This window comes from Aquarana catesbeiana, linkage group LG12 (genome assembly GCF_042186555.1).
Source record: "Aquarana catesbeiana isolate 2022-GZ linkage group LG12, ASM4218655v1, whole genome shotgun sequence".
Classification (NCBI taxonomy): Eukaryota; Metazoa; Chordata; class Amphibia; order Anura; family Ranidae; genus Aquarana; species Aquarana catesbeiana.
This window is the reverse complement of record NC_133335.1, coordinates 188,011,704-188,039,029: the sequence shown is the minus strand read 5'-3', so window position 1 is coordinate 188,039,029 and position 27,326 is coordinate 188,011,704. Positions and strand designations below refer to the sequence as shown.

Below are 27,326 nucleotides of genomic sequence, written 5' to 3'. Positions count from 1 at the left end.
CCAGCGGTTCACTAAGGCGTTCCCCAGTTCTCACTGATGCAAAACTGTCCTGCCAATGTCTATTAAGAAACTTTGGATGAAACAGCAGTATAAAAATTGGCCAGGGGTAGAACAGTTTTAGTAAGGCAAAATATAGTGAAATATCAAGACATAAGGTACAGGCAGGTCTTTCTCAAGATTGTACCAATAATGCAACTGTCTAGCTTCTGTACTGGGACTCAATGTCAAGGCTTATTAAAGATAATTTATTTAGGCTCAAGCTGTATTTATTAGATTAAAGAAAGCATGCTACAATTAAAACTGTATGTAGATATCTTCTTACCTGTGCAGAGTAATCCACCATATACCCAGCATTGTCCATATTTCACAGGCTTAAAACCCTTATAATACCAATCTTTTAGGATGACAGAGCTTCCATTCCAGCTGGTGGGACAAATCCCATCATCATAGAACCCGCTCCAGTTTTCCATAAGAACACCATTTTCATCTTTACTGTTCAACTTGCAGAAACAGTATGTGAAAAACATAGAGAGGCCAGTTAGATAAACTCTCAATTTATGTAGAAAAATTGTGGTTTTCATAGGTAATGTTAAGGTGTATTTAGACATTAGCTAAACAGTCAGGCAAGTAGCAAGAGGCACTTCCGGTTTATTTTTGTTTTTTTACAGTGCTTAGACCCATTTCACACTGAAGGCGCTTTTCAGGCAGTTTAGTGCTAAAAATAACGCTTGTAAAGCGCCCGAAAAGCGCCTCTCAAGCCATCCTAGTGTGAAAGCCTGAGTGCTTTCACACTGGGGCGGTGCGCTTGCAGGACAGGAAAAAAAATAAAACTAGCGGCACTTTACCGCTGACGCTTTGCAGCCCCAGTGTGCAAGGGATCTTAATTGAACAAGCAGAAGTTAGAAGCAGATTGGCTACGATGCACAGCTTCACCAAATTTTGCACTCTCCAGTTTTAGTAAATCAACCCCAGAATTTAACAGGGTATTCCCACTTTATAGACTTTCCTAGCCAACTTAATTTTCTAAGACCAGCCAAAACTTTTTTAGTTTTGGATACAGTGGGGAAGGATTAGAACTACGTTGTGGATTTTATTGCTATCTGAATGACAAAGATTTCTCCTCACTTACTATAACATTAGACAGCTATAAAAGGCCCATATTCAACCCCATTGTTCATTCATTAAAATCCTTAAACTTATTTTTAACTACTAGCTGACTGCCCTATAGCAATTTTACTGCTACAAGGCAGCAGCTGTGTGCTAGATCACATATAGATACGTGATTTGGCATTTCCACCTGCAGGGGGTGCATACATGCCACCGGCTCGCCACTTCTGCTGGCCGACGAATGTGCCGGCTAGTGGCTCGGGTCTCTGGGTGCAAGCCGCGGAAGGCGGTGTAAAACAACTCAGCGGCTGGTTAGCTGCTCCGGTTCTTATTACAAGAGAGCCGACCGTTGGCTCTAAAAGACGGTACCAGGGTGATGCCTGCGGCTGCAAGCATCACTCCGGTAGAACCACTTGAAGTCAAATGACATACCAGGTACGTGATTTGGCAGCAAGAGCTGAACTGTATCTGAGCACCTGAGACTGAAAATGCCATTTAAATCATTTTTAATACTTAACCAGTTGCCGCAGAGCACACGCAAATATGCGGCCTCTTGGCGGCCAGGCCTTGGCTCCGAGCAGCTGTATGTTTGCATGTGATAGCGCCAACAGCGCTGTGCTGAGAGCGTTCTCCTTGTGCGCTTCCGGCACAGTGATCGGCAGCTCACGGAAAGCTCCCAATTGCTGCTTGCCTTCGGGCCTTTCCTGACTTTGTTACCACCATGACAGCCAATCACGGCGATTACGTGGCCATAAACCCCACCCGCCTCTTGGCATAGCAATCCCCTTAAAGGGCGCCAAGGGTTCAAAGCAAACACCCATCTAGCCATGTCTCCATGCTTTATTTTGTAGAGAAATCACTTTGAAATACACCCCCTAGTATTTCTAGCCACAGCCATCTTGGCCAATCCTGACTTCTTGTTTAGTTACATCATATCTATGTGCAAATGATGTGTAATGTAGGGGTTAAAACTCACCGTTCCATGGACTACCCTGCATACATAGAGCGGATCATTTCTTTGGAAAACATCCAAAACTGGGTCTTTTTTGTAGTTAACACTCTTGTCCATTATAGTAAGACAAATCTCAATCATGCTCCTGTCAAACTGACATAGTAAAGTTACCTTTTCAGTTTTACACCAATGTAAGCCATGAATATTTATATTATACTCTAAATACCTGATTATAGCTCCAAGACAGAGGTGAGATGCTATGTTCACTTCCCACAAATATCACTCCTTTTTCATTCAGAACATATTCTTGTCTCTCATTCTCATCAGGTAAAAATACATCATCCTCTGGAAATTAGGATAAAACATAAACACCAACTATTCATTAACATACGGATAAAATGGTGTAAAAAACGTGCTGTGTGCTTTATACCTCGAATCCAAGGGTTAAAGAGGAGATACAGCCCACAAATGGGCTGTGGCCTGCCAGAGTTTCCAGTAATACTCATAATGTAATGTCCAATCACAGCATCTGAAGGGCTGTTTATAGCCACACTAATGGTATTATTGCTGTTGGATAGCAAGACCGCACTCCATGAGCTCCTATTTCCAGCCCCAAACAGAGGAAACACTGCTTTTGTTCTGTAGCTCTCTGATGGAGAAGGACCTAGAGGAGAGGGAACATCAGACATTTTAGTTAAATACACAAGTGTATGTAGCGGTACACCGTAAGGGCTGCTGATAGTTGTGGTCCTTCTGTCACCCTGCCTAGACAGGCACACTATTTTCAGTCACTTCCTGACAGAAAACAGTCCATGCACTTTGTTTTTGTATTTTTATTGAGGGATTAAACTTGGATGGGGATAGGGTAGATATGAGATGCCCAGTTGATTGCAGAAAATGTAGGGACTGAACTATATACATCTCCAGTATATACAAATTCCTCCAGCACAGACTCAGTTCTTGATCTCTCTCTCTCCAGCACTTTACTTGGCTCTTTTTTTTTTTTTTTTTCTTTTTTTTTTCTTTTTTTTTTTTTTTTTTTTTTTTGCTACTTCAGAAAATTCCTAGAGAGACTAATTCAGCTTTCTCGCTCATATATGTCTCTTCTCAACTCTTCATCACTGTGGCGTATTTATTTTTGTTTTCCACGGGAGGACAAAACAGGGGTTTACAAAAAATAATTATATAAAACTTAACCTCACCCGCTAAGACTCAACCCTTAGTTCCCCTTCTCTAAAATTTTATCTTTATTTATAAATCTCTCTGTTTCACATATCTAATTGAAAAGAAAAGGCAAGAAACCATATACGTATATGTGTATATAACCCCCCCCTCCCTCCCCTCTCCCTCCCCCCTCCCTCCCCCCTCCTTCCCCTCTCCCCCCCTAACCCTTGTGCAATGCCCATGATCTTATTTGGTAGGTAGTTACATCCTGATTTTTTCTGCATAACTCCATGTTTTTTTAAACTCCTTCCAACATTTCCATTTGTCTACTTCTCTCTTTTCCTCTTTGTACAAAGAAAACTGCTCCATGGTGTGGGTCTCTTCCACGGCATTTATCCAGTCCCACATCTCCGGACTTTCTTTTCCCCACCAATTTTTGGGGATTAATCTTTTTGCTGCGTTTAATAGATGTGGAACCAGAGATGTTTTATATTGTTTCACACTCCCTTCTATGCCGTGGAAGAGAACCACCCACGGATCCTCTTTCACCTCTATTTTTGTAATCTCCTTTATCAAGCTCAAGATTTTTTTCCAATATTTTTTAATTACCGGGCAATTCCACCATAAGTGAGCCATAGTACCCATCTCTCCACAGCCCCGCCAACACTCTGCCGAATTCCCATGTTGGAATTTACTCATCCTATCTGGCATTGCGTACCACCTTGCCATGCATTTATAATTCATCTCGGCCGTTTTTATATCTGCCGCTGAGCTATGGGCCAAAAATAGCATTTTATTAATCGTGCTCGTGTCTTTTTGTGTTCCCAATTGCTTTTCCCAATTTTTGATGAATGTGGGTACCTCTGCTTCTTCTTCTTTTAATATTAGTTTATATAGCTTAGATATTGTGTTTTTTGTCTTTTCCGAACAACATAATTTTTCTAACGCTGTCAAGTTTTCTCCAGATCTTATCGGTTCAGGTAAATTTTTCACGAAGCGGTCTAATTGCATGTACCTCCATTCATCTATCACCCATGTGTCAGTGTTTTCTTTCAATTCAGTAATTGTGACAATTTTCCCTTTTTTAAGTATTTCTCTAAGCTGTACTTTATCTTTTTTTATCCAGTTCCCCCCCTATATCTCTTTTCCCTGGTGCAAAATATTCATTCTCCTTTAATTCTATCAGGGGAGAATTATAAATCTTATCTAACTGTTTATATACTACATCCCATGTCTTTAAAACTATTTTTGTCAAACCATGTGTTTCCTCATCTACCGTTCTGTGACTCGGAGGGTTCCAAATAATAAATCCTAAACGTGTTTTACTATAATAATTCTCTATGTTCACCCATCTTTTTTCTTGGTTATCCCTAGCCCATTCTATTGCTCTTGATATAATTATTGCTTTATAATATTTTAGGATATCTGGGACCGCAAGGCCCCCTTTGTCTTTATCTTGTTTTAGTGTCTTGAGAGATATTCTTGATCTTTTGTTCTTCCATATTATGTTAGAGATTATTGATTTCAGTTTTCTAATATATTCCTGTGGGAGTCTAATAGGTAACATTTGGAATTTATATGTGATCTTAGGCAAGAGGACCATTTTTATGGCGTTAATACGCCCCATCCATGAAAGAGGTTTTATCTGGAGTTTTTTCCCTTCCCTCCTTATTTCCTCTAAGAGATGGATGTAGTTTTTTCTATATAACTTTTCCAGGGAGTTCGAGAGCATTATTCCCAGATATTTGATCTCTTTTTTCCAGCAGAATTGGAAATCTCTCTTCAGTTTTTCCTCCTCTATTTTACTCACTTTTATCTTTAGAATTTCCGATTTCCCCATATTGATCTTAAAATTTGTTATTTCTCCATATTGTTTTAATATTTTAACCAATCTTGGTAATGTATTTCCGGGGTTACTTATATAGAAGAGCACATCGTCCGCATAAGCGGCCAGTTTGTGCTCCTCTTCTCCCACCTTAAATCCTTCAATGTCAGGGTTATTTCTAATTGTTGACAGGAGGGGTTCTAAGGCCAGCACGAAGAGAAGGGGGGACAGGGGGCATCCCTGTCTTGTCCCTCTCTTCATTTCGAAAGGTGATGACAGGGTTCCATTGATCTTAATGGCCGCCTTAGGTTTCCTGTAAAGTGCTTTAATCCGTCCTATCATCTTTGGGCCGATTCCTATTATTTCTAGGGTTCTAAACAGGAACTCCCAGGCCACCCTGTCAAATGCCTTTTCGGCATCACTTGACAAGAGCAGACCTGGGAGTCCCTCCTCCCTTCTCTTCTGGAGCAGCAATAGGGTTCTCACCCCATTGTCTCTTCCCTCCCTTCCTGCTATAAAGCCTACTTGGTCCGGATGAATCACCCCATTCATCAGTTCTTTTATCCTCGTGGCCAGTACTTTTGAGTATATTTTTGTGTCTACGTTAATCAATGATATCGGTCTGTAACTAGCGCATAGAGTCGCATCTTTGGCCTCTTTGGGGACTACGGTGATTGTAGCAAAAAGCGCCTCACTACTTAGTTCATACTCACTTCCCACCCCGTTCATGTACTTACACATTTTCGGAACTAGTATGTCTTTAAATTTCTTGTAGTAATATGTGGTGAACCCATCCGGACCCGGACTTTTCCCCTGTGTACTATCTGCTATTGCTCTATATATCTCCTCCTCTGTTATTGGTTTCTCCAGAGCCTCTCTAGAATTTTTTGTAATCTTAGTTAATTTGGCACATTTTAAGAATTCCTCTATCTTCCTGTTTTTACTTTCCTCATTTATCTGGTATCCATTTATCTCCTCCGTATATAGTTCACTATAGTAGTTTTTAAATACTTCCCCAATCTCTTTGGTTTCATACACCATCTTCCCGTGTTTATCCTGTATCTTTCCTATAAAGTTTAGGGCTTTTTTTTTCCTGAGCATTCTGGCTAGATGCTTTCCCGCCTTATTTCCCCACAAATATCTTTCTTTAGCTATTTGGTTAAATTTTTCCTTTGTTTCTTGTTCCATCAACTTTTTTAGTTCATCCCGTTTATTTATCAGTGCAAGGTATTTTGTTTGGTGGTGTCCTCTGTGTTTTTTATGTTCTTGTTCTAAATTAAAAATTTCTTTTATAACATTTCCCATCCTATTTTTCCTTTCCTTCTTTCTCCTTGCTCCCTCTTTTATTATTATTCCCCTTATGTAGGCTTTATGTGCTTCCCATGTCACCGATCCCGATGTATCTCCTGTTTCATTTGTTTCAAAATAATATTTTAGCTCTCTCTCTATTTTTTTGGAGATTTCTTCGTTTTGCAGTTGGTCTTCATTTATTCTCCACAGTGATTGCCTCCCTTGGGCCCTATATATCTGCATCTCCATCTCAATAGGGGCACTTTACTTGGCTCTTGATCTCACTCTCCAGGACCAGCTAGTGCTGATTTATAGGCTTGACACTGGCTCAGCCAAGGCCCAAAGCAAATGCCCTTTGCAGGCAGGGACTTCAGGCCCGTATGGTGTAGCAAAAATATAGGTAGTCCCAATGCTAGCTGTCCATGTGGTTACTGATCCCAGCACCACCTCTTCAGGTCCTGCCAGTCCTCCTGGCTGCAGATGCCTCTTTCCACTGTCCGTGCCATCACAGTCCACTCCACTGGCTCTGCCCCCATCCCAGACTGCAGTCTCCCAGTCCTCTCAGGCGTGCCTCCCCAGTCCTTCCTGACTATGTGTTACTCACCAGCCCACCTGGCTGCGACTTATAGTTCCTGGAGATTTGCTTGGCAGTGCTCTCCTGCTGTCCTCTCCTTGCTCCTGTGCCACCTGTCCAGGACACCTCCGTGTGTCTTGAGAGGGTCCTGTCCGAACCCGAGCCCAGACCCAAGCTCCCCCCCCCCAGACCGGGGAGCTCCCTTAAAGGCCACGACAGCCTAGCACTCCATCTCCAGCTTCCACCCAAACTACTCCTCCCCAGCTGGGCTGACCCTGAGTATTTGAGGCCTGCCCCCTGCCAATCCAGGTTGGGGATTGGTCAGGGCTCCTCAGAACCCTCCAGGCAGCTCCAACTCTCCTCTCCCCTTTCCTTTCCAGAAGATTGCAGAATGTTCTGGAAAGACGTGGGAGGTCTCAGCGATGCTTCCTGTGAGTCACCCAGCTCTGCCTGAGTCACTCCCAACCCAGACCAAACAAAGAGACAGGCTTGGCTGACAGCCAAGCCTGAAATTTGTCTATACTAACAAACACCTAGCAAAAACCACTTCTAGCACACTAGAGGGTGCTATATGTAATAGATAATTCCTGGTATGCAACACGAATTATATACACCGATCAGCCATAGCATTATGACCACTGACAAGTGAAGTGAAGAATATTGATTATTTTGTGACACTGGCACCTGAAAGTGGGTGGGATATATAAGGCAGCAAGTGAATATGTTGTCCCTGAAGTTGATGCTTTGAAAATAGAAAAAATGGGCAAACGTAAGGATTTGAGAGATTTTGACAAGAGCCAAATTGTAATGACTAGACCACTGGGTCAGTACAACCCCAAAACTGCAGTTCTTGTGGGATGTTCCCAGTCTGCAGTGGTCAGGACCTACCAAAAGTGGTCCAAGGAAGGAAAACCTACTAACAGGCAATAGGGTCATGGTTGGTAAAGGCTTATTAATGCACGGGGGAGCAAAGGCTGGCCCATGTAGTCCAATCCAATAGAAGAGCTACTAACGCTCACATTAAGCTCACATAAAATTATTGCTGGTTCCGATAGAAAGGTGTCAGAAACTTGCATTGCAGTTTGTTGCATGTGGGGCTGCATAGGCACAAACGGGTCAGGGAGCCCATGCCGACCCTTGTCTACAGCCAAAAGTGGCTACAAATGTGAGCATCAAAACTGGACCTAGGAGCAATGGAAGTTGTTCAGGGTGGTGACTTGGCCACCAAATTCTCCAGACCTAAATCCAAACAAACATCTGTGGGATGTGTTGGAAAAGCAAGTCTGATCCATGGAGGCCCCACCTCACAACTTGTAGGACTTAAAGGATCTGCTACTGGTGCCAGATACCACAGCATACCTTCAGAGGTCTAGTGGAGTCCATGCCTCAACGGGTAAGGGCTGTTTTAGTGGCAAAGGGGACCCCTACTCAATATATGGTGGGTGCTCATAATGGTATGGTGGGTGGTCATAATTTTATGGCTGATCGGTGTAAAGTTTTTAATTTGGACCAACTCTTAAAAGAGAAGAATGAGTTTGTTTTTTTTTGCTATTCATACTTGCCTAGGTGGATGCAGCATCAGACCGATGCTGCATCTGTCCCCGCCGCCTCTTTACTGAGAACCGAGCCACTGAACATCGCTGATGGCTCGGTTCTCTCACCTCCCCGAGTGGAGAGCTGCTGACTGTCCATTAGCATCTCTCCTACTCTGCTCCTCCACGCTCATTGGAGCGCTGAGCCGCTGAGACTGCCATCAGTCAAGGCAGCTAGTGGGTCCAGACTTTGGAAGATGGGATGACATACTGCCTCGACTAATCCTGGTGACGTCAGCGGAGAGCGGACTTCAGACCGCTCTCTGTTGAAAACGGGTCACAGGAGTGCAAAACAAATTGCACTCCTGTGACCCTTAGGAGAACCCCAGCCTAAAAAGCTCAGGCTGGACTTCTCCTTCAAGGGCTCGTTTAGAATTACAGTTGAGTCGCGTCTTTAGCATCCCCAACCACCACTCCCCCCCACCCCCAAACTGCAAAAGCCGTGCATGCCACATAAGGCAGGCAGTAAACCAGCCAAGCATGACTCATATAAGTGTACACAAGTGTTAAGGGTGCCTTAGGGTATGTACATACAGGAAGAGCATTGAGAAATCTTGCCCAGGGAAACATTGAGATATGAGCATGTTTGGTCAAGGTGACCCCTTTTGTTTTGTCAAACACTTTGGAATAAGAATTTGGAGGATGTACCTTATGTCGCAAACTGTGTCCATATTTTGCTCATTGACTGAATCCTATGATGGGTAAATCCCTGTTTCTGGTCTCTAGAGAAAGGAACTGTGTGTAGCTTGTTAGAACTACTATCACTTCTAGTCCATCAAAGGGATTGGTAAGTAGAGCAAGGACCTGTAATGTCTAGAGCAAAGGGTCTCCAAACTTTTCAATATGTAGGCCACATTGCAATATTTGTGGACCAAAAAAACCCGTACATTTTACTTGACCTTCAAATCAGGGTCTCCAATAGAGTCCCCCTTAGGTTGACGTCCCCAGCTCAGTCCTCCTTACATCAGAGTCCATGTCAGACTCCAACCTTACATCGAACTGCAGCACTAATGATTTGTCATTAAGGCCTAAGCCGGAAAAAGATACCCAATCACATGGAAGGGAAATATATAAAACAGTATTTTGCTTGCCCAAGATCATATGGTGGAAGTCAGCAGAGCTTCAACTCCTTCACTAAGCTCTGTGGAAAATTCCCCTGCAAAGTGAACAGCCCTTTTGCCTTTAGTAAATCAACCACATTATATAAATGGTTGTTGGGATTGTTGTTATTTTATAGTATGATAGTATTGACTTACCAATATCAAAGGTAAATATGATATTTTCTCCTGACTGAAGAGGCCGGTTAAAGTTGAATGTCATGGTGAATGGTTGTCCTCGTCTGAAGATTGGGTCACCACAGTCATAAGCATTGGTGTGATGATTTGGTTTATTAGCAGTGAGTTGAGAGTCATAGCTGATGACCTGTAAGTCTAAAAGATAAAGATGATAACAAATGAATAAAAAAAAATCTTCGATTTTTATTGTGACTGCGACATTATGGCGGACACATCAGACACTTTTGACACTATTTTGGGACCATTGTCATTTATACAGCGATCAGTGCTATAACAATGCACTGATTGCTGTGTAAATGACACTGACAGGGAAGGGGTTAAACACTAGGGGGCGATCAAGGGGTTAAGTGTGTCCTAGGGAGTGATTCTAACTGTGGGGGGGATGGGCTACCACTGACATGACAGCAATCACTGCTCCCGATGACAGGGAGGGAGCAGTAGATCTCTGTCATATCACTAGGCAGAACAAGGAAATGCCTTGTTTACATAGGCATCTCCCCATTCTGCCGCTCTGTGACACGATCACAGGCTCCCGGTGGACATCGAGTCTGTGGGACCCGTGATTTAAAGAGGACGTACCTGTACGCCCATTTGCCCAGTCGTGCCATTGTGCCAACGAACATTGTTGTGCGCTGGTCGGCATGTGGTTAATCAATCAGAATTCATATTTTATGGTTGTGTCTAGTGTGCACAGTCTAAAGGTTGAATCTTTTTAACTCCTTGGTGTCATTGCCTAACCGAAAGGAGCAGTCGGGAGTTATCGGATCACGTGTCCGCCGTGACAGCCAATCACGCCAATCACGTGATATTAAGCCCCGTCCTTGGCGTCATAAACCTCTTTAAGGGCCAGGAGGCGCCGTCGCTAAGAGTTTAAAGTAATTCATTACTTAAAATGCCACTAAAGAAGACCTGAATTCCAAACGTGAATATCTGCCATGTTCTAGGGAAAATTTTTCTTTTGCCTAAGCACTAACCTGAAAAATTCACCTTTTGTTTTGATTCATGAAGTGCACTTCCTCAGTGCCTAGGCATTTCTGTGTCTACAGCTTCATAGTTGTATATCTGCAAACCTCCCAACTTTTGGATTTGAGAATGAGGGACACATTAGTTAGATCTCCACCTGCAGAGTAGTGCGCCAAGGCAAAACATTTAAATTATGCTAAATAATGGGCATGGCTTAAAAATTGTTCACACTCGCTTTTCCAACTACCTTGTTCCCTGTACACACTGCCCCCCTTCCCTGTACACACTGCTCCCCCTTCCCTGTACACACTGCCCCCCTTCCCTGTACACACTGCCCCCCTTCCCTGTACACACCGCCCCCCCTTCCCTGTACACACTGCTCCCCCTTTCCCTGTACACACTGCTCCACCTTCCCTGTAAACACTGCTCCCCCTTCCCTGTAAACACTGCTCCCCCTTCCCTGTACACACTGCCCCCTTCCCTGTACACACTGCTCCCCCTTTCCCTGTACACACTGCCCCCCTTCCCTGTACACACTGCTCCCCCTTCCCTGTACACACTGCCCCCCTTCCCTGTACACACTGCCCCCCTTCCCTGTACACACCGCCCCCCCTTCCCTGTACACACTGCTCCCCCTTTCCCTGTACACACTGCTCCACCTTCCCTGTAAACACTGCTCCCCCTTCCCTGTAAACACTTCTCCCCCTTCCCTGTACACACTGCCCCCTTCCCTGTACACACTGCTCCCCTTTCCCTGTACACACTGCCCCCCCGTACACACTGCTCCCCCCCTGTGCTGTAATAAAGTTTGCGCCTGAGACTCTGCAATGTTTTAGCTCAATCTTCACAGCCTGCTCTAAACTCTTAGGGCATCATTTCCTTTATGGGAAGATTGCTAAATAGCAATCTGAATGAAATTTCTTTCATTATATAAGCATCCTGCATCACCCAAATATTCAATCTCTGCACTGTCAAGACTGGCTCCGGCTGCTGTCAATCAAATCCTGTGAGGGGGAAGTGTGGGGTGCAAGGCCAAGCCAGGCTGTGTGTGTATTTGGAAACACATAACCCGGCTTGGGAGCGAGCCCACATGCGTGCTGCCATAGCAAGGGGCTTGCTATGGGGTCACACAAAGAAGAGGAGGAGTGGAGAGTGCAAGCAGAGGACCCCAGAAGAGGAGGTAAGGGGCCGTTCTGTGCCATACCATAGCACAGAGTAGGTAAGTACTGTATAAACCTCTTTATTATTTTAATTTTAAAAAAATGTGACTTTGTAATCATTAAAAAAAGAGCAAAAACTGATAAATCTCTTCAAAGAATATGTAAACCTTGTAAAACAACCCATTTGGCTTAAAGGAGTTCTATTCTATGAATTAAGATAAAAAACCTTCTGTGTGTAGCAGCCCCCCCAGCACCCCCCTAATTACCTACCCGAGCCCCTTCTCTCTCCAGCGATGTCCACGATCCCCTCAGCCATCCTGGACACTGATTGGCTGAGACAGAGCAGCGGCACCATTGGCTCCTGCGGCTGTCAATCAAAGTCAGTCAGCCAATCAGGGGAGAGAGGGGGCGGGGCCAGGTCACTTTATGTCTGAATGGATACCTGGAGCTCTGACTCGGCTTGGGTGCCCCCTGTAGCAAGCTGCTGGCTGAGGGGCACACAAAGGAGAGAAAGGCCAGGAGCAGCAAAGAGGGACCCGAGAGGAGGAGGAACCAGGCTTCTTTGTGCAAAACCAACTGCACAGAGGAGGTAAGTATAACATGTTTGTTATTAATAAAAAAAAAGAAAAATTAGCCTTTAGAATCACTTTAAAATAGAAATGAAAGGCAACACATTTGTGTATAGATATAAAAAAAAAAACACCATTATCAACACTTTTTACCTTTTTTTATAAGTGACCACATAAGCTCTGTTTTCAGATTCATAGGAGCTTGGGGAGGAGAAATGGCAGTACACTGAACTTTCCAGTGAAAGGCTGTTGGGGTGGAGGGGGGTCAGGACAAGTCTGTTCATTGGAGGAGAGTGGGCTGAGTTCTCAGCATAGCTAGAGAACTAACCACAGTGTGTTCTCCTGCTTAGTGTGGTCAGTTTTTAATTGGAAAGCAGATGGACTGGCAGTACAGCCAGGAATTTTACACAAAGGAAGCAAAACAAAGAGAACAGGATACTTTTTCACACACAAGTGCATGGCACAGCAGGCACATATCAGGAATATGAAAATTTGGGTTTACATACTCTTTAAATGTATATTGATAAGTTTCTCAAAACATATACAAGGTATAACACATACCGACAGTGCACATTATCCATGAGTTGTGTCAGGAAAATCAGTTGTACTGCATATAATTTGGAAGCTGATTCATCACTAAAGTAATACGTCATGTTCTGATCTGATGTGATTTATAAATGTATACTATGTGGATTAATGGCATGCCTCATATTCCATCATGTATGTTTAGGCTCCGATATAACAACCATAATAATCTTCAATAATAATATTTAGCAGTAATAATAATACAGTTCTATTTTCAAGTTTAAGCATGACAGGGTGTTCAGAGTTCACACTAGTAATAATTACACACTGTATAATGAGCCTAAATAAATAAACGCATGGATTAGTTGGGGCTAGTTTCCCATCTATGCCTGTCAGGAACATGCACAAAATCGCGTGATTTCCTGACATGCAGAGAAATGCGCTGCTTAGCAGACACGCTATGGGTACCCCAATTAAAGTTTTGTATGGAGTTGGGCTTAAAAATGCATTTTTTGTGATTTTTTATTTTTTTATTAAAACAAACCTTGTGATAAAGAGCAAGGTCTGCTTGATACAACAGGGCCCCAACCCATAAAAAAATGGCCACATTGAAGTGAAAAGAAAACGCTATGGGGAAAAAGATTTGTAAATGTGTAGCGGTCACTACTTTAAGGTAGGTGATTTTTCTCTGTTTAAATGACAGGGTACAGTTTCAGGTAAATTTAGGCAGGCCTGTATTCTTATCTCGGGCCTGGTTGTTTATTTTGTGAAATGGGAGTGTCAGTATAGTGCAGGGTGTGGCCACCTGTACTTGGACCCAAAGATGCCTCCTTGTGCTTTCAGTGGAAATGGTTCTGGAAGAAAGGTTGGACTTGGGATCTGAGTGGCAGGCAGCTCATGTGTGGAGTTCTGGCCAATCATTAATTTGTTTGGTAGGAGGCGGGACTCTCATATAAGCTGGGGTCACATGCCAGGTGTTAGGTTCCAGAGAGGGAGAGATCAGAGAAAAAGCCCCCCCTGCAGGGAGGGAGTGAAGCAGAGCCCCCGCCTACGGGGAAAGGGGGGGACCAGGCCACGCGGAGGAGAGGAGTTAGAGACACCGCACAGCATGTAGTCGCTGGTGTCGATGGATGCCCCCTGCGGGGAGGGGAGCGTGCCAGACCGGAGAGGAGGGATGGAGGAACCATCAGGAAGAAATGGCAACTAAGCGGAAGAAGATGGAACGATCGACCGTTTGTGAGTGGCACATGGACTATTGATCAAGTGAGTGAAAGCCCAGGGGAGCAGTACTACCAGAGGCTGAGGGATGTTGGTAGGCAAGTCAGTGAGACAGGTGATGATGGCCTGTGACTTTTGGTTCAACAAAGCCCAGGGAATCCAATCAGTCAGGCGGTAGGAATTATTCAGAGTAATGTCTTCTTTAGCCAAACTTGGAAGTACTGTACAGATGGGAAGTAGTGGTCAAAAGGCGGAGGTAGAGCTCCGAGCATAAATAGAGATACAGAGTGTTCTAAAAAAGGTCTACGGGTGAAGAAGTTATTCAGAGTGACTCTTTGCTACAACCGCTTCTGTATTCTCTAAAGTAAATCTACCAAAGCCTATATGCAAAGAGTTATTCAAAGTGGCTCTTTGCTATTCACTTCAATTATTCTCAAAGACCATACTACTCCAGTCTTCCCATGAGAAGTTATTCAGAGGAACTTTTCATTATCCGCATTGCTCTAAGTATTTTCACGGAAAGGCAAAGGAAAGATTATGAAGCAGTGAAAGAGCATCTCAGAAAAGCCTTTCCCTGTCCCAGTTCAAGTTATGCAAATAAAAGCAAGAGAAAAAGTACAATATGGACTGTGTCTATTTCTATGGGCTGCGATGTGCTAAGTGGTGGATAGAACACAAAATAGCAGCTCCTACGGGGATAGTGCGCTACATGGAGGTCCCACCGAGATATCTGTTTCACATTTGACTACTAGTCATCTCCCATAGCAAAGGAGTTTGCATTTCACTGACTGCTGGCGAGATAGCCTGCAGTTTAATAGTGCCTGCTGCCAGGTGTCGCTGGGGAGGACTTTAAAAATGTATAGCTACAGTTCCTCGCGCTGAACCAACAAGTGGGGGGTGGAGCCACGCCCCAGAGGAAAAGTTTGTCAGCGTTCAGCGCGCCACGCGCCAGACCGAAAAGGCGGAGGAAGATGGCGGAAGATGTTCGGAATACACCCGTCATGCAGCGGTTACCTGAGTTGCAGGACTGGGTCCTGATTGATACCGGCGTTCATTTGGAGCTCACCGGAGGACTGGCACTAGGAGTGATTGAAGGAGTAGAGAGATTTTGTATGTTGTGTCCCGGATGTTGGAAGCCTACGATTGGAGTCGTCGCATGGGCTCGGTGTGGGCATTGCAGTGCTCAGCTAACACGCCTGGGACCCGTTCAACAAGAAGTCAGATACTATTCCGCCAGTCTTACAACCGGACTTTGTCTGCCGCAAATGTAAGTGACTCGGAAGGCCGAAGAGGGTCGTATGTCACCTGCTGTAGTAGTGGAGGAGCTCCCGTCTGATTCGGGTGAATCGGAGCCACCGGAGGACCAGGTAGGATCTGATGGAGGAGACTGTAGCCTGGCCAGGGACCCAGGGACTGTTGGAGTCAGTGGACAGTCTCTGGAAGAAACCCCTGAGGAGCCGGCTGGCAGTAAGTCCCTTGTTGTGCCCGTCCGGAAGGAGCCTAGTTTGCAGGAGGGGGATCCCTCGGGTGAGCCGGACAGGGTGAACAAGGGCCGGGCTGTAGATTGGGGGTTGCCGCAAGTTCTGGAGAAATACGGATCTATGGACAATTTGTTTGAGTGGTCATTCCCTGAAGAGGCTGAATCTAGTAATGAGGAAGAATGGTTCTTAGAGAGTTCTACCTTAGTGGAGGCTTCCACTTGAGCTTCAGAAAGGTCACTCAGATCATCTAAACCCCCCAGTACCCCCCTTCAATGTCTCAGCTACTGTCCTTCCTACTAGGGCAGCCACATATCAACAGTGGGTCAGCAGAGCTTCTGATTCCTGTGTTTTGCCTGGCCGAGGAAAGGCTAAAGAATTACCTAGACTTTCAAGGTTCCAGCGGGAAGTTCAAAGAAAAGTTGCTCTGGAATGGGGCCTGGATTACCCCTACGTTCCTGAATGGATCATGGAAATTGTTGAAAATACCTGGAAGCGTGGGAGGATAACCTTGTTTGGGACTATCTTCATGTTCCTAAACCCAAGCGGACACCTGATAGTGAGGTGTGGGTCCGATTCAAAGATATTCACTGTGAATGGAAGCTTGGGAGGGCAATTTACAAGGAAAAAGTGTTGGTGGTAAAAGCAGGGCAAAACACTCGCAGTTACTCCATCTCAGTGAAAGGACAAGGGGATAGTTGCAAAAGGTTACCTGACCCAAAGTATTACTTGTAAGCAGAACTACACGAGAGGTAGTCACAAGTGTGCTTAAGTGCCCATGTTGACTGCGAGAAGGCAGATGGGTTAGGGTGGGTTTTCCCAAAATTGACTGTTCAACAGGAGACTTTCATTCAGTGTGCCTAATATGGACAAAGTTATGGACACTAGAATGGGCTGTCTCTGTTAAATCCCTTTGCCGCAAGTACTTTTAAAAGGATCCTGTTTAGGAGCCAAACAGAAAGTTTATTTGCCAACGGGCAGATGTGTTCATTTGCTTGGCATGTCTGTTCAGGGTGCGCTCTGCAAGAGGTCTGTTAGACTCCTTTTGAGGGAGCGACGACCCTGGCAGAAACATACATGCCATAAAAAAGAAAATCTGTATATTTGATTGATTACCCAATAGAGGATAATAACCCCCTCTGTTTGGTAATGTGTAGCTAGTTGTAGTTAAAGATATTTTGTGTCTTCTCTTAGGTGAACTGGAGATGTGACGGTTGTCTATCTTACAGATGAAGGCCTGCGGTAAGGAGAGTATTCCTCCTTCAGGAGCAATGCTCTGATTCTGCTTGTATGGAATGTTAGCTGTAGGGACCTACATTAAGGTAATGTAAATTGTACAGAAAGTGTGTTATGTGTCATTTTGTACATTGATACTGATGCTATCCTTTTTATTTTTAAAGTTTATTTCCTTTTTCCCATTCCAACTTGATTTAACGAGATGCTATTTCCTCCTTAAACTTAAGGAGGTACTCTAAATTCATTCCCCACAACTGGGGGAAAGTTGTGATTTAAATGGGGGGTGTGTGTAGCGGTCACTACCTTAAGGTAGATGATTTTTCTCTGTTTAAATGACAAGGTACAGTTTCAGGTAAATTTAGGCAGGCCTGTATTCTTATCTCAGGCCTGGTTGTTTATTTTGTGAAATGGGAGTGTCAGTATAGTGCAGGGTGTGGCCACCTGTACTTGGACCCAAAGATGCCTCCTTGTGCTTTCAGTGGAAATGGTTCTGGAAGAAAGGTTGGACTTGGGATCTGAGTGGCAGGCAGCTCATGTGTGGAGTTCTGGCCAATCATTAATTTGTTTGGTAGGAGGCGGGACTCTCATATAAGCTGGGGTCACATTCCGGGTGGAGAGTTCCAGAGAGGGAGAGATCAGAAAAAGAGCCCCCCTGCGGGGAGGGAGTGAAGCAGAGCCCCCCCCTCACGGGGAAGGGGGGGGACCAGGCCACGCGGAGGAGAGGAGTTAGAGACACTGCACAGCATGTAGTTGCTGGTGTCGCTGGATGCCCCCTGCGGGGAGGGGAGCATGCCAGACCGGAGAGGAGGGATGGAAGAACCATCAGGAAGAAGTAGCAACTAAGCGGAAGAAGACTGGGAGATCGACCGTTTGTGAGTGGCACATGGACTGTTGATCAAATGAGTGAAAGCCCAGGGGAGCAGTACTACCAGAGGCTGAGGGATGTTGGTACGCAAGTCAGTGAGACAGGTGATGATGGCCTGTGACTTTTGGTTCAACAAAGCCCAGGGAATCCAATCAGTCAGGCGGTAGGAATTATTCAGAGTAATGTCTTCTTTAGCCAAACTTGGAAGTACTGTACAGACGGGAAGTAGTGGTCAAAAGGCGGAGGTAGAGCTCCGAGCATAAATAGAGATATAGATTGTTCTAAAAAAGGTCTACGGGTGAAGAAGTTATTCAGAGTGACTCTTTGCTACAACCGCTTATGTATTCTCTAAAGTAAATCTACCAACGCCTATATACAAAGAGTTATTCAAAGTGGCTCTTTGCTATTCACTTCAATTATTCTCAAAGACCATACTACTCCAGTCTTCCCATGAGAAGTTATTCAGAGGGACTTTTCATTATCTGTATTGCTCTAAGTATTTGCACGGAAAGGCAAAGGAAAGATTATGAAGCAGTGAAAGAGCATCTCAGAAACCCTTTCCCTGTCCCAGTTCAAGTTATGCAAATAAAGGGGGGGGGGGGGTCAGTAGTGCGCTACAAATATGTTTACCTTACCCAAGCTGAGGGTGAGGTCACCAACCTTTGATAATCTGGGGAATGCAGAGTATGCAGCACAGTACATAATCATTCCCAGAGACATCACTGAAAGGTTCATTACATGATCCTCACCTAGGTACTGTGGGAAGAAGCTAGGGGGTGCTGTGCAGAAATTTTAGGTAGGTGTGAAGAAATGCTGTAAAGCAGGCATGTCCAAAGTCTGGCCCAATTGCGGCCTGCGTTCCGGTTTAATATGGCCCCCCTTGTGATTTGGATATATGGATCTTTTGTGGCCCCTAGGTTGCAGTTTGCATATTCCAGGTGCATTGTGCGTTTTTCAATACTGGGCTGAGTCCATGGCTAAAAGTAGGGGATTAAGAAAAGGTTGGGTGACAGTTACCCTTTGGCTGCATATATCCCAAGCAAAACTTATAAACTTCCAAATTTGCTTTCAGCTTGTACATTATAAGGCTGACACTGGTAACACTGTAGATAGTACCGCTGGCTAGTTAGCAGACTTCTCTCGATCCTTGTTCCCGTGTCTCTGTGCATCCTACCAGACCTCTCAAACTTTGCACAGCTTCCTTCTTAACCAAGCAGGATAGCTTCAAAAACCAACTATGGCCTAACTTTCAGGTTTGAACCCTGCACAGAAGTCCAAAAATTGTGAATCCAAAACGGAACTTTATTGACGTCTATAGGGGTTATTTGGTATAATAATTTCTAGACATTTTCAAGGCTAATTTCAAGGAATTGTCAACATAGGGCATGAAGAGCTGAGCAGGCCAAAGGGGGCATATACTATTCCAAAACTAAAAAAATAAAAACATACAGAGAGGAAAGTGTTCACTTTTAAATGTGACTTGGAGGGTGACATGGGGAAAACAGAAATCCTTTCAATAACATGCTTGGAAGATGCCTTTATGCTAGCTATATGTGGTTGGCACATAACAGTGCGTTTTACACAGACAACATCAGTGAAAACTTATTTTTGCAACAAATTTTTGGATGTGTAACTGATTTTTTAACTTTTACTTCTAGCTTGTCTTAAGTACAACAGCAACCCCAATGTGAGGCAGTAAAAGGCTTTTTTAAGTAAATTTTTACTGCTAATAAATTAAAAACAGCACAAGAAATATTTATATATTAAAAACATATAAATCTTATAAAATATATAAGAGAAAGTCTAAATAAATTTCCATAAAAACTTCATAAAAAATATCCCAGATGGTGCAAAGTGGTGTCTCTAGATTGAGATTGAGTGCATGGAGTTAGAGGAGAGCTGCGGGATCATCGAGCGGTAAAACTGTCTCCGCTCACTCTCACATAGCCCCGCCTCCTCCTAACCCCGCACCTGTAATAGACAGAACTCGGGTCCAATGCTGGGATGCATTTTGTCTAGTACAGGCATGGGGTTAGGAGGAGGTGGGGCTGTGTGAGAGTGAGCAGAGCGGAGACAGTTTCAATGTAAGCTGTTACAGCGCCTTTTACCGATCTGCGATCCTGGCTCTCCTCTAACTCCAGTCACGATCCGGCCACCCTCTCACTTCCTCCGCCCTGGCAAGGCTGCAATTTGGGGCACAGTGAGGCTGCAATGTGGGTAACAGTGAGGCTGCAATGGGAGCACAGTGAGGCTGCAATGGGGGCACAGTGATGCTGCAATTTGGGGCACAGTGAGGCTACAATGGGGGCACAGTGAGGCTGCAATGTGGGTAACAGTGAGGCTGCAATGGGAGCACAGTGAGGCTGCAATGGGGGCACAGTGATGCTGCAATTTGGGGCACAGTGAGGCTACAATGGGGGCACAGTGAGGCTGCAATTTGGGCAACAGTGAGGCTGCAATGGGGGCACAGTGAGGCTGCAATGGGAGCACAGTGATGCTGCAATTTGGGGCACAGTGAGGCTGCAATGGGGTCACAGTGAGGCTGCAATGGGGGCACAGTGAGGCTGCTATTTGGGGCACAGTGAGGCTGCAATTTGGGTAACAGTGAGGCTGCAATTTGGGGCACAGTGAGGCTGCAATTTGGGGCACAGTGAGGCTGCAATGGGGGTGGGGCTGCAATTTGGGGCACAGTGAGGCTGCAATGGGGGCAAAGTGAGGCTGCAATGTGGGGTACAGTGAGACTGCTATGTGGGGCACAGTGAGGCTGCAATTTGGGTAACAGTGAGGCTGCAATGTGGGGCACAGTGAGGCTGCAATGTGGGGCACAGTGATGCTGCAATTTGGGCACTGTGAGGCTGCAATGGGGGCACAGTGAGGCTGCTATTTGAGGCACAGTGAGGCTGCAATGGGGTCACAGTGAGGCTGCAATGGGGGGTACAGTAAGGCTGCTATTTGGGGCACGGTGAGGCTGCAATTTGGGTAACAGTGAGCCTGCATTTTGGGGCATGGTGAGGCTGAAATGGGGGCACAGTGAGGCTGCAATTTGGGATACAGCGAGGCTGCAATTTGGGGCACAGTGAGGCTGCAATTTGGGGCACAGTGAGGCTGCAATGGGGGCAAAGTGAGGCTGCAATTTGGGGCACAGTGAGGCTGCTATGTGGGGCACAGTGAGGCTGCAATTTGGGTAACAGTGAGGCTGCAATGTGGGACACAGTGAGGCTGCAATGTGGGACACAGTGATACTGCAATTTGGGGCACAGTGAGGCTGCAATGGGGGCACAATGAGGCTGCTATTTGAGGCACAGTGAAGCTGCAATGGTGGCACAGTTAATCTGCAATGGGGGCACAGTGAGGCTGTAATGTGGGGCACAGTGAGGCTGCAACGTGGGGCACAGTTAGGCTGCAATGTGGGGCACGGTGAGGCTGCGATGTGGGTCACGGTGAGGCTGCAATGTAGGCACGGTGAGGCAGAAATGAGGGCACAGTGAGGCTGCAATGTGGGGCACGGTGAGGCTGCAATGGGGGCACGGTGAGGTTGCAATGGGGGCACGGTGAGGCTGCAATGGTAGGCACGGTGAGGCTGCAATGGTGGGCACGGTGGGGCTGCAATGGTGGGCACGGTGAGGCTGCAATGTTGGGCACGGTGAGGCTGCAATGCACGGTGAGGCTGCAATGATGGGCACGGTCACGCTGCAATGATGGGCACAGGTCACGCTGCAATGATGGGCACAGGTCACGCTGCAATGATAGGCACAGGTCACGCTGAAATGATGGGCACAGGTGAGTCTGCATTGATGGGCACTGGTGAGGCTGTACTGAGGGGAAATGATAAAGTTGTTGTTATTGTTTATTTTTGTAACTTAATTCTGCATAAAACATTTCATGAGATAATTTATGATGCCGTGATTGGGGCGGGGCAGGGTAAGGGTTGAGTGGGGCAACTGGTGGCGAGTAACCCTTAAGACCTGGCTAGTAGCTCAGGACTTGAAATTTTGAGCCCTGTATATATATATATATATATATATTAGGGCTGCGCATCTTCACTGGTCTCACGATTCGATTCGATTCGATTATCTGGTCAACGATTCGATTAGATTCCGCAATGCATCACGATGCATCACGATTACCGACGAGCTCCCACTTCTGCTTGGGCCGCCTAGGTGGCCCTTCCACCCTGCAATCTTCTGGGACACATCACAGTTCCCAAAAGATTGCCCGGCTATGCAGGACAGCGCAGAGAGACATGCGCACCCGGCTGTGAAACTGCAATCTGTCACAGCCGGATGCCCACAGTAGTATTGCCAGCGCTGTGGACAGGCGGGGGAGAGAAGGGAGGGTTTGGGTGGCCACGTCGCTGGATTGTGGGACAGGTGAGTATCTTTTTATTAAAAGTCAGAAGATGCACTTTTTTGTAGCTGCTGACTTCTAATAAACAAAAATTGACTGGAACTCCGCTTTGAATTAAAAATAACCTCACTCCCTTAAAAAGTACACTCCGGTGCATTACAGGGTACAGACATTCACACACACTGCTGCTGGGAGGTCAGAAGGGACAGAATCCACAGATGACAAACAGCCCTGTGAAGTTCCCTGTACTGTCTCTGTGCTGACCAGTGGCGGCTGGTGCTCAAAATTTTTTTGGGGGGCACAAACAAACTGAAAAATACTGCACCTCCCCCATCAAACGCAGCCATCCGTGCCCGTCAAACGCAGCCACTTGTGCCCGTCAAACGCAGCCACTTGTGCCCGTCAAACGCAGCCACCTGTGCCCATCAAATGCAGCCACCTGTGCCCAAACTCAGCCACTGTGCCCAAACACAGCCACTTGTGCCCAAACGCAGCCACTTGTGCCTGCCAAACTCAGCCACTTGTGTCCGCCAAACTCAGCCACCTGTGCCCAAACGCAGCCACCTGTGCCCAAACGCAGCCACTTGTGCCCAAATGCAGCCACCTGTGCCCATTAAATGCAGCCATCACTGACCCCCCACAATTACTTTCTTTTAATAAATATATTACAATTGATGCTGTGCCCCCGCTGTATGTGCTTTTAAAAAACGATGTCACTTCATACCAAATTTCGCCGGTATACGATCATGTGACTCCCGGCCGTCCGCCCCTCTCCGCTCTCCTCTTCCCTCTCCGCTCACGTGTCTCCTGAGTCCTGACGTCAGCGGGGAATTCTCAGTCCCGCCCGCTGACTATAGTTATCGTATCAGAAGAGAGGCGGGCGGGACTAAGAAATCCCCGCTGATGTCAGGACTCAGGAGACGGAAGCGGAGAGCGAAGAGGAGAGCGGAGAGGGGCGGGGCGGGCCGGGAGTCACATGATCGTATACCGGCGAAGTTCGGTATGAAGTGACATTGTTTTTTAAAAAGCACATACAGCGGGGGCACAGCATCAATTGTAACACATTTATTAAAATAAAGACATTTTAAAAATATGCTCGATCGCTTTCCCGGGAGGGGCGGGGCTACTAATGATGTCACCGGACATCGATTTTCCGGTTTTTATGCATCGATGCCGCATCGGGGACACCCGAATCGCGATGCATCGATGCAACGATTAATTTCAGCACCCCTAATATATATATATATATATATATATATATATGTCATAATGTGCAGCACCATACACTGATGGCCGCTCACCTTAGGACCATGACCTCCTGAACCAGCAGGATGGTCAAACAAGCATTCCCATGAAGGGATTTAATAGTTTCCAAATGGTCTGAGTGGATCCGAGGCAGCCAATTCCTCCATGGGATCGTGGATATCGATATAAAAGCAAAAAGAAAGAATTTGGTGCGCTCTGTTATATAATCATTTATTCAATAAATTTAAAACCGCGCTGACAAAGTCCTGCCCAGGACGTAACGTGTATGGGGAAGGAGCGACTCATACAAAACAATAATCTCCTGTGCTCCAGTGTTTTGCTAGACACGGGTGGTGTGGTCCATTCTTTGATGTAAAGCAAAGTCTATAATCTTGCAGCCCTCCTCAGAACAATGGGTATTCATACAACTGAAGAGAAAACAGAAAAAAAGGAGGGCGCACCGACCTATTGCATTACTGATAAAAGGTTTAAATAATAGTATAAAAACAATGAAACTACTCACAAACATGCAGGAATACAGGCTTTTCTTAGCAGTCAAACTGCATCCCTTGGCACCTGCAGACAGGACCTGATGACGGGAGGTATAAGATGGCACTCCAAACGGCTAAACGGCTGGCGCGTTTCAGGGGTGTGCCCCCTTCCTCAGAGCCTAGGCGGTCTGTGCACCACGCATGACATCACCTGCTGCGATCTTATTGGATTATATGTGTATACACAGAGCGCTCGTTTGTGCACTTGTGACAAGTGCCAGAATTGTAAGTGGTTTTACATTTATTGAATAAATGATTATGTAACAGAGAGATTCTTTCTATTTGCTTTTATATTGATATCCAGGACCCCACGGAGAAATTGGCTGCCTCGGATCTACTCAGACCATTGGGAGACTATTAGATATTTTCATGGGAATGCTTTTTTGACCATCCTGTTCCTTCAGGAGGTCATGGTCCTAAGGTGAGAGGCCATCTGTGTGTATGGTGGAGGTGCTCCATATTATATGACACCTGCATGTTCAATCTAGAGACGCCACCTCTTTTTTTTTTACTTTTTATGGAAATTTATTTGGACTTCCTCTTACATATTTTATAGGATCTATATGTTTTTTAATATATGAATATTTTTTGCGCTGCGCTATTTTAATTTATTAACTTATTTGAAGGTGTTGTGTACTTGGCCTTGAGTGTCCTGCTGCAGTTATTAGACTTTACTGAAGATTGTTTGGGCTAATTATTTTTAGTTTACATTTTTACTGCTACACTTGATTTTGTATCCATCGGTAATAGGTCTGAATTGACCAACACAAGTGGCAGCCACAACACATCTAGAAGCTACAGAAAAGTTTATTCTTAAAAAAATAAAGCTAAAGTTCTCCATTTTGTAGAAATTTACCAGTGGCATAACTGTTTAATAGTAGATTGAAAAACTTATTTTTTGGCAGTACCACATTGCACTGCCAAACCTTTGATAAAATGTGAAAACACTTCAAAAACACAACCTCACATTTCCCCAACACGTTCACATCATTGTATCCCCGATTATTCCCAAAGTAATCTAAACACAGACTTCAGGATATGTGTTTGATAGAAATTGGCTAACTCTATAATACCCTTTACTTTCTCCTCCTCAAGGGCGCATAGCAACCACTGTAAAAGAAGCTCAGTTGGAACCATAAGGCCATGACATGTTTATACTCAAAATTATGAGCAAAGGCTCAACACAGAACGGGCATTAGCACTCACACGTAAATGTATTAGTGCGTACACAGAAGGAATGTGCACACGAGCATGCGCACATGTGCATTCACACGTACGCGTACTGGCACCAAACGGCCTATTTAAGCTGAACTATGGCATAAACAGGTTGCTGAGTGGTCTTCAGCTAGTTCCTGTTTAACCTGCTCCTTGACCTGCTATCTCTGCCTACTCCTGCTTGACCTGGTTTGCCCTTGACTAATCTCTGGATTCCTGCTTGCCTATTGTGACCTTGGCTTGTTCTCTGCTTCTGTCTTATTTTCCTGTACCTTCGCTGCCAGGCTGTTGATAAACCTTTGGCTTCTGTCCTTGCTATGCATCTGCCAGCTGATCAAGCTTCACCGTATTCCATTTCCTGGTTCTTGCCTAGTGACCACAGTCATCTGCATCCTGCAAACCTCAACTGGTGCTGCCTGTTATACCAGCCCTTGTGCCACTCTGTGTCCTCTCACCTCCTGTAATCACTACCATGGGTGTTGGATAAGAGGCGCAAGAGAAGTCCCATCTACAGATCAAGCTCCACCAGGTACGTGTCAACCACTTAACTTACAGTAATAGTGCAGCTAATGCACTGCTTTCTCCTCCTCCTCAAGGGGCTTAGCAGTCACTTTCCTTTATAGTGCTGCTCATGCACCCTTTTCCTTCTACTTGCTCCTCAAGGGCACAGAGCAGTCACGTAATTTTAAAGTGCTGCTTATACAGTATTTTCCTCCTCCTTCTCCTCATTAGCACAGAGCAGCCACTTGCCTATCTAGTGTTGCTTATGCACCCTTTTTCTCTTCTTCCTTTTCAGTTAATCCTGCCATAGCAGCATCAACGGTCTACGAGAATTTAGCAGAACTTTTTTATGCTGGCTCTAGTTAGTAAAAGTAAGTCCTAGGCCTAAACACCACCTTTTTATGCAAAAACAAAAAAAATGTTCACCAGCTCAGGAACTGTCCTCACAGGGGTGATAGCTACAAGCAATCTCACCCTGTAGGGGAGTGTAAAAAGCAACACCAGAGAGAACCAAATTAGGTCTTCTTGATCAGAGTGAGAGGCCAGAAGCAAGGTGGAATGAACAGAAAAATGACTGAGAGCCAAACACTTGTCCAGACCCACCCATTTTCCCACCTGTCAACACAATTTTTTCAAGTTTTTATTATTTTTTATCTACGGACTACAGGTTTTCAAGAATGTACCACTGGCTGGAGTGGCCCATTATGAGCTTGAGGTGCTAGCCTACCCTGCTGCATGTGTCATGCCAGAGAAAGCCTTCACTGCAGCAAGGGGAATTTGTAACCAAGAAGCTAAACATTAATTTTTTATTTTTTTTTTGAGGAAAGGGCTTTGTATGCATGTAAATGCTTGGATGTGCATGAAGATTGGTACGTCCACTCTTGTCATTGATTTTTAACAGGCTGCTAGCAGTAGTTGCATAGAACATCCGTCAATCTTGGGCATATGAACACATGCAAAGCACATGCTGTACAGACCTCTGCACATTTTTAATTAGGGAGGATTGTCACCGTACAGCCAGGAATTTTACTACAATAATTAGGAGGTCACAGATGACAAAGCATCTAGTTCAACCAAAAAAGGAAAATCCAGTTTGCTCCAGCAGGGGAAAAAAATCCTTCTTGTTCCCCCAAAAGGCAATTTTCTGCCATTCCCCAAGAGGCAAATTGGATATTCCCTGCATCAACTTTACCTATAAATATTAGTATCCAGTTATATTATGTACATTTAGGAAATAATGCAGGCCTTTAAAGTAATCTACTGAGCTGGACAGAACCAGCCCTTGAGGGAGTCTATTCCACATTTTCACAGCTCTTACTGTGAAGAAACCTCACATATTTGTAGATTAAATCTATTTTCCTCCAAAGAGTGCCCCTTGTCTTCTGTGATGACCTTAAAGTGAATAACTCAACATCAAGTTCACTATATGGACCACTTATGTATTTATATGGGCATTTAACCCCTAAAGCACATGAACACCTGGAGTCTTAAGCAAGGGTCCTACTCACAATGTCCAAGGACACCTGTCACCCACCATCTTAAATTCAACGGTTTTCTGTGATGAAAGGATCCTTCTTTAGGTTGGCTTCGTTAGGTGATGCCCTCTGGCAGATATCTTTAAATCCTTCCTTCAGGCACTCAGCCAAGCACCTGC

At 45.2% G+C, this 27,326-nt stretch overlaps 1 protein-coding gene across 2 annotated transcripts in view; it reads right to left on the bottom strand.

The window, feature by feature from the left end:
- LOC141113287 (protein-glutamine gamma-glutamyltransferase E-like) overlaps nucleotides 1–27,326 on the bottom strand; it is a 55,727-nt gene that overhangs the window by 20,799 nt on the left and 7,602 nt on the right. The window contains exons 2-7 of one of the 2 annotated variants that reach the window (XM_073606321.1): nucleotides 10,787–10,919; nucleotides 9,761–9,934; nucleotides 2,490–2,723; nucleotides 2,286–2,404; nucleotides 2,084–2,212; nucleotides 323–500 (exon numbers count right to left, since the gene is read on the bottom strand). In XM_073606321.1, coding sequence (XP_073462422.1) covers nucleotides 323–500; nucleotides 2,084–2,212; nucleotides 2,286–2,404; nucleotides 2,490–2,723; nucleotides 9,761–9,824 — 724 coding nt within the window. In that variant the 5' untranslated portion in view covers nucleotides 9,825–9,934; nucleotides 10,787–10,919. The remainder of the gene's footprint in view (nucleotides 1–322; nucleotides 501–2,083; nucleotides 2,213–2,285; nucleotides 2,405–2,489; nucleotides 2,724–9,760; nucleotides 9,935–10,786; nucleotides 10,920–27,326) is intronic. The other variant, XM_073606320.1, reaches the window with a different exon arrangement.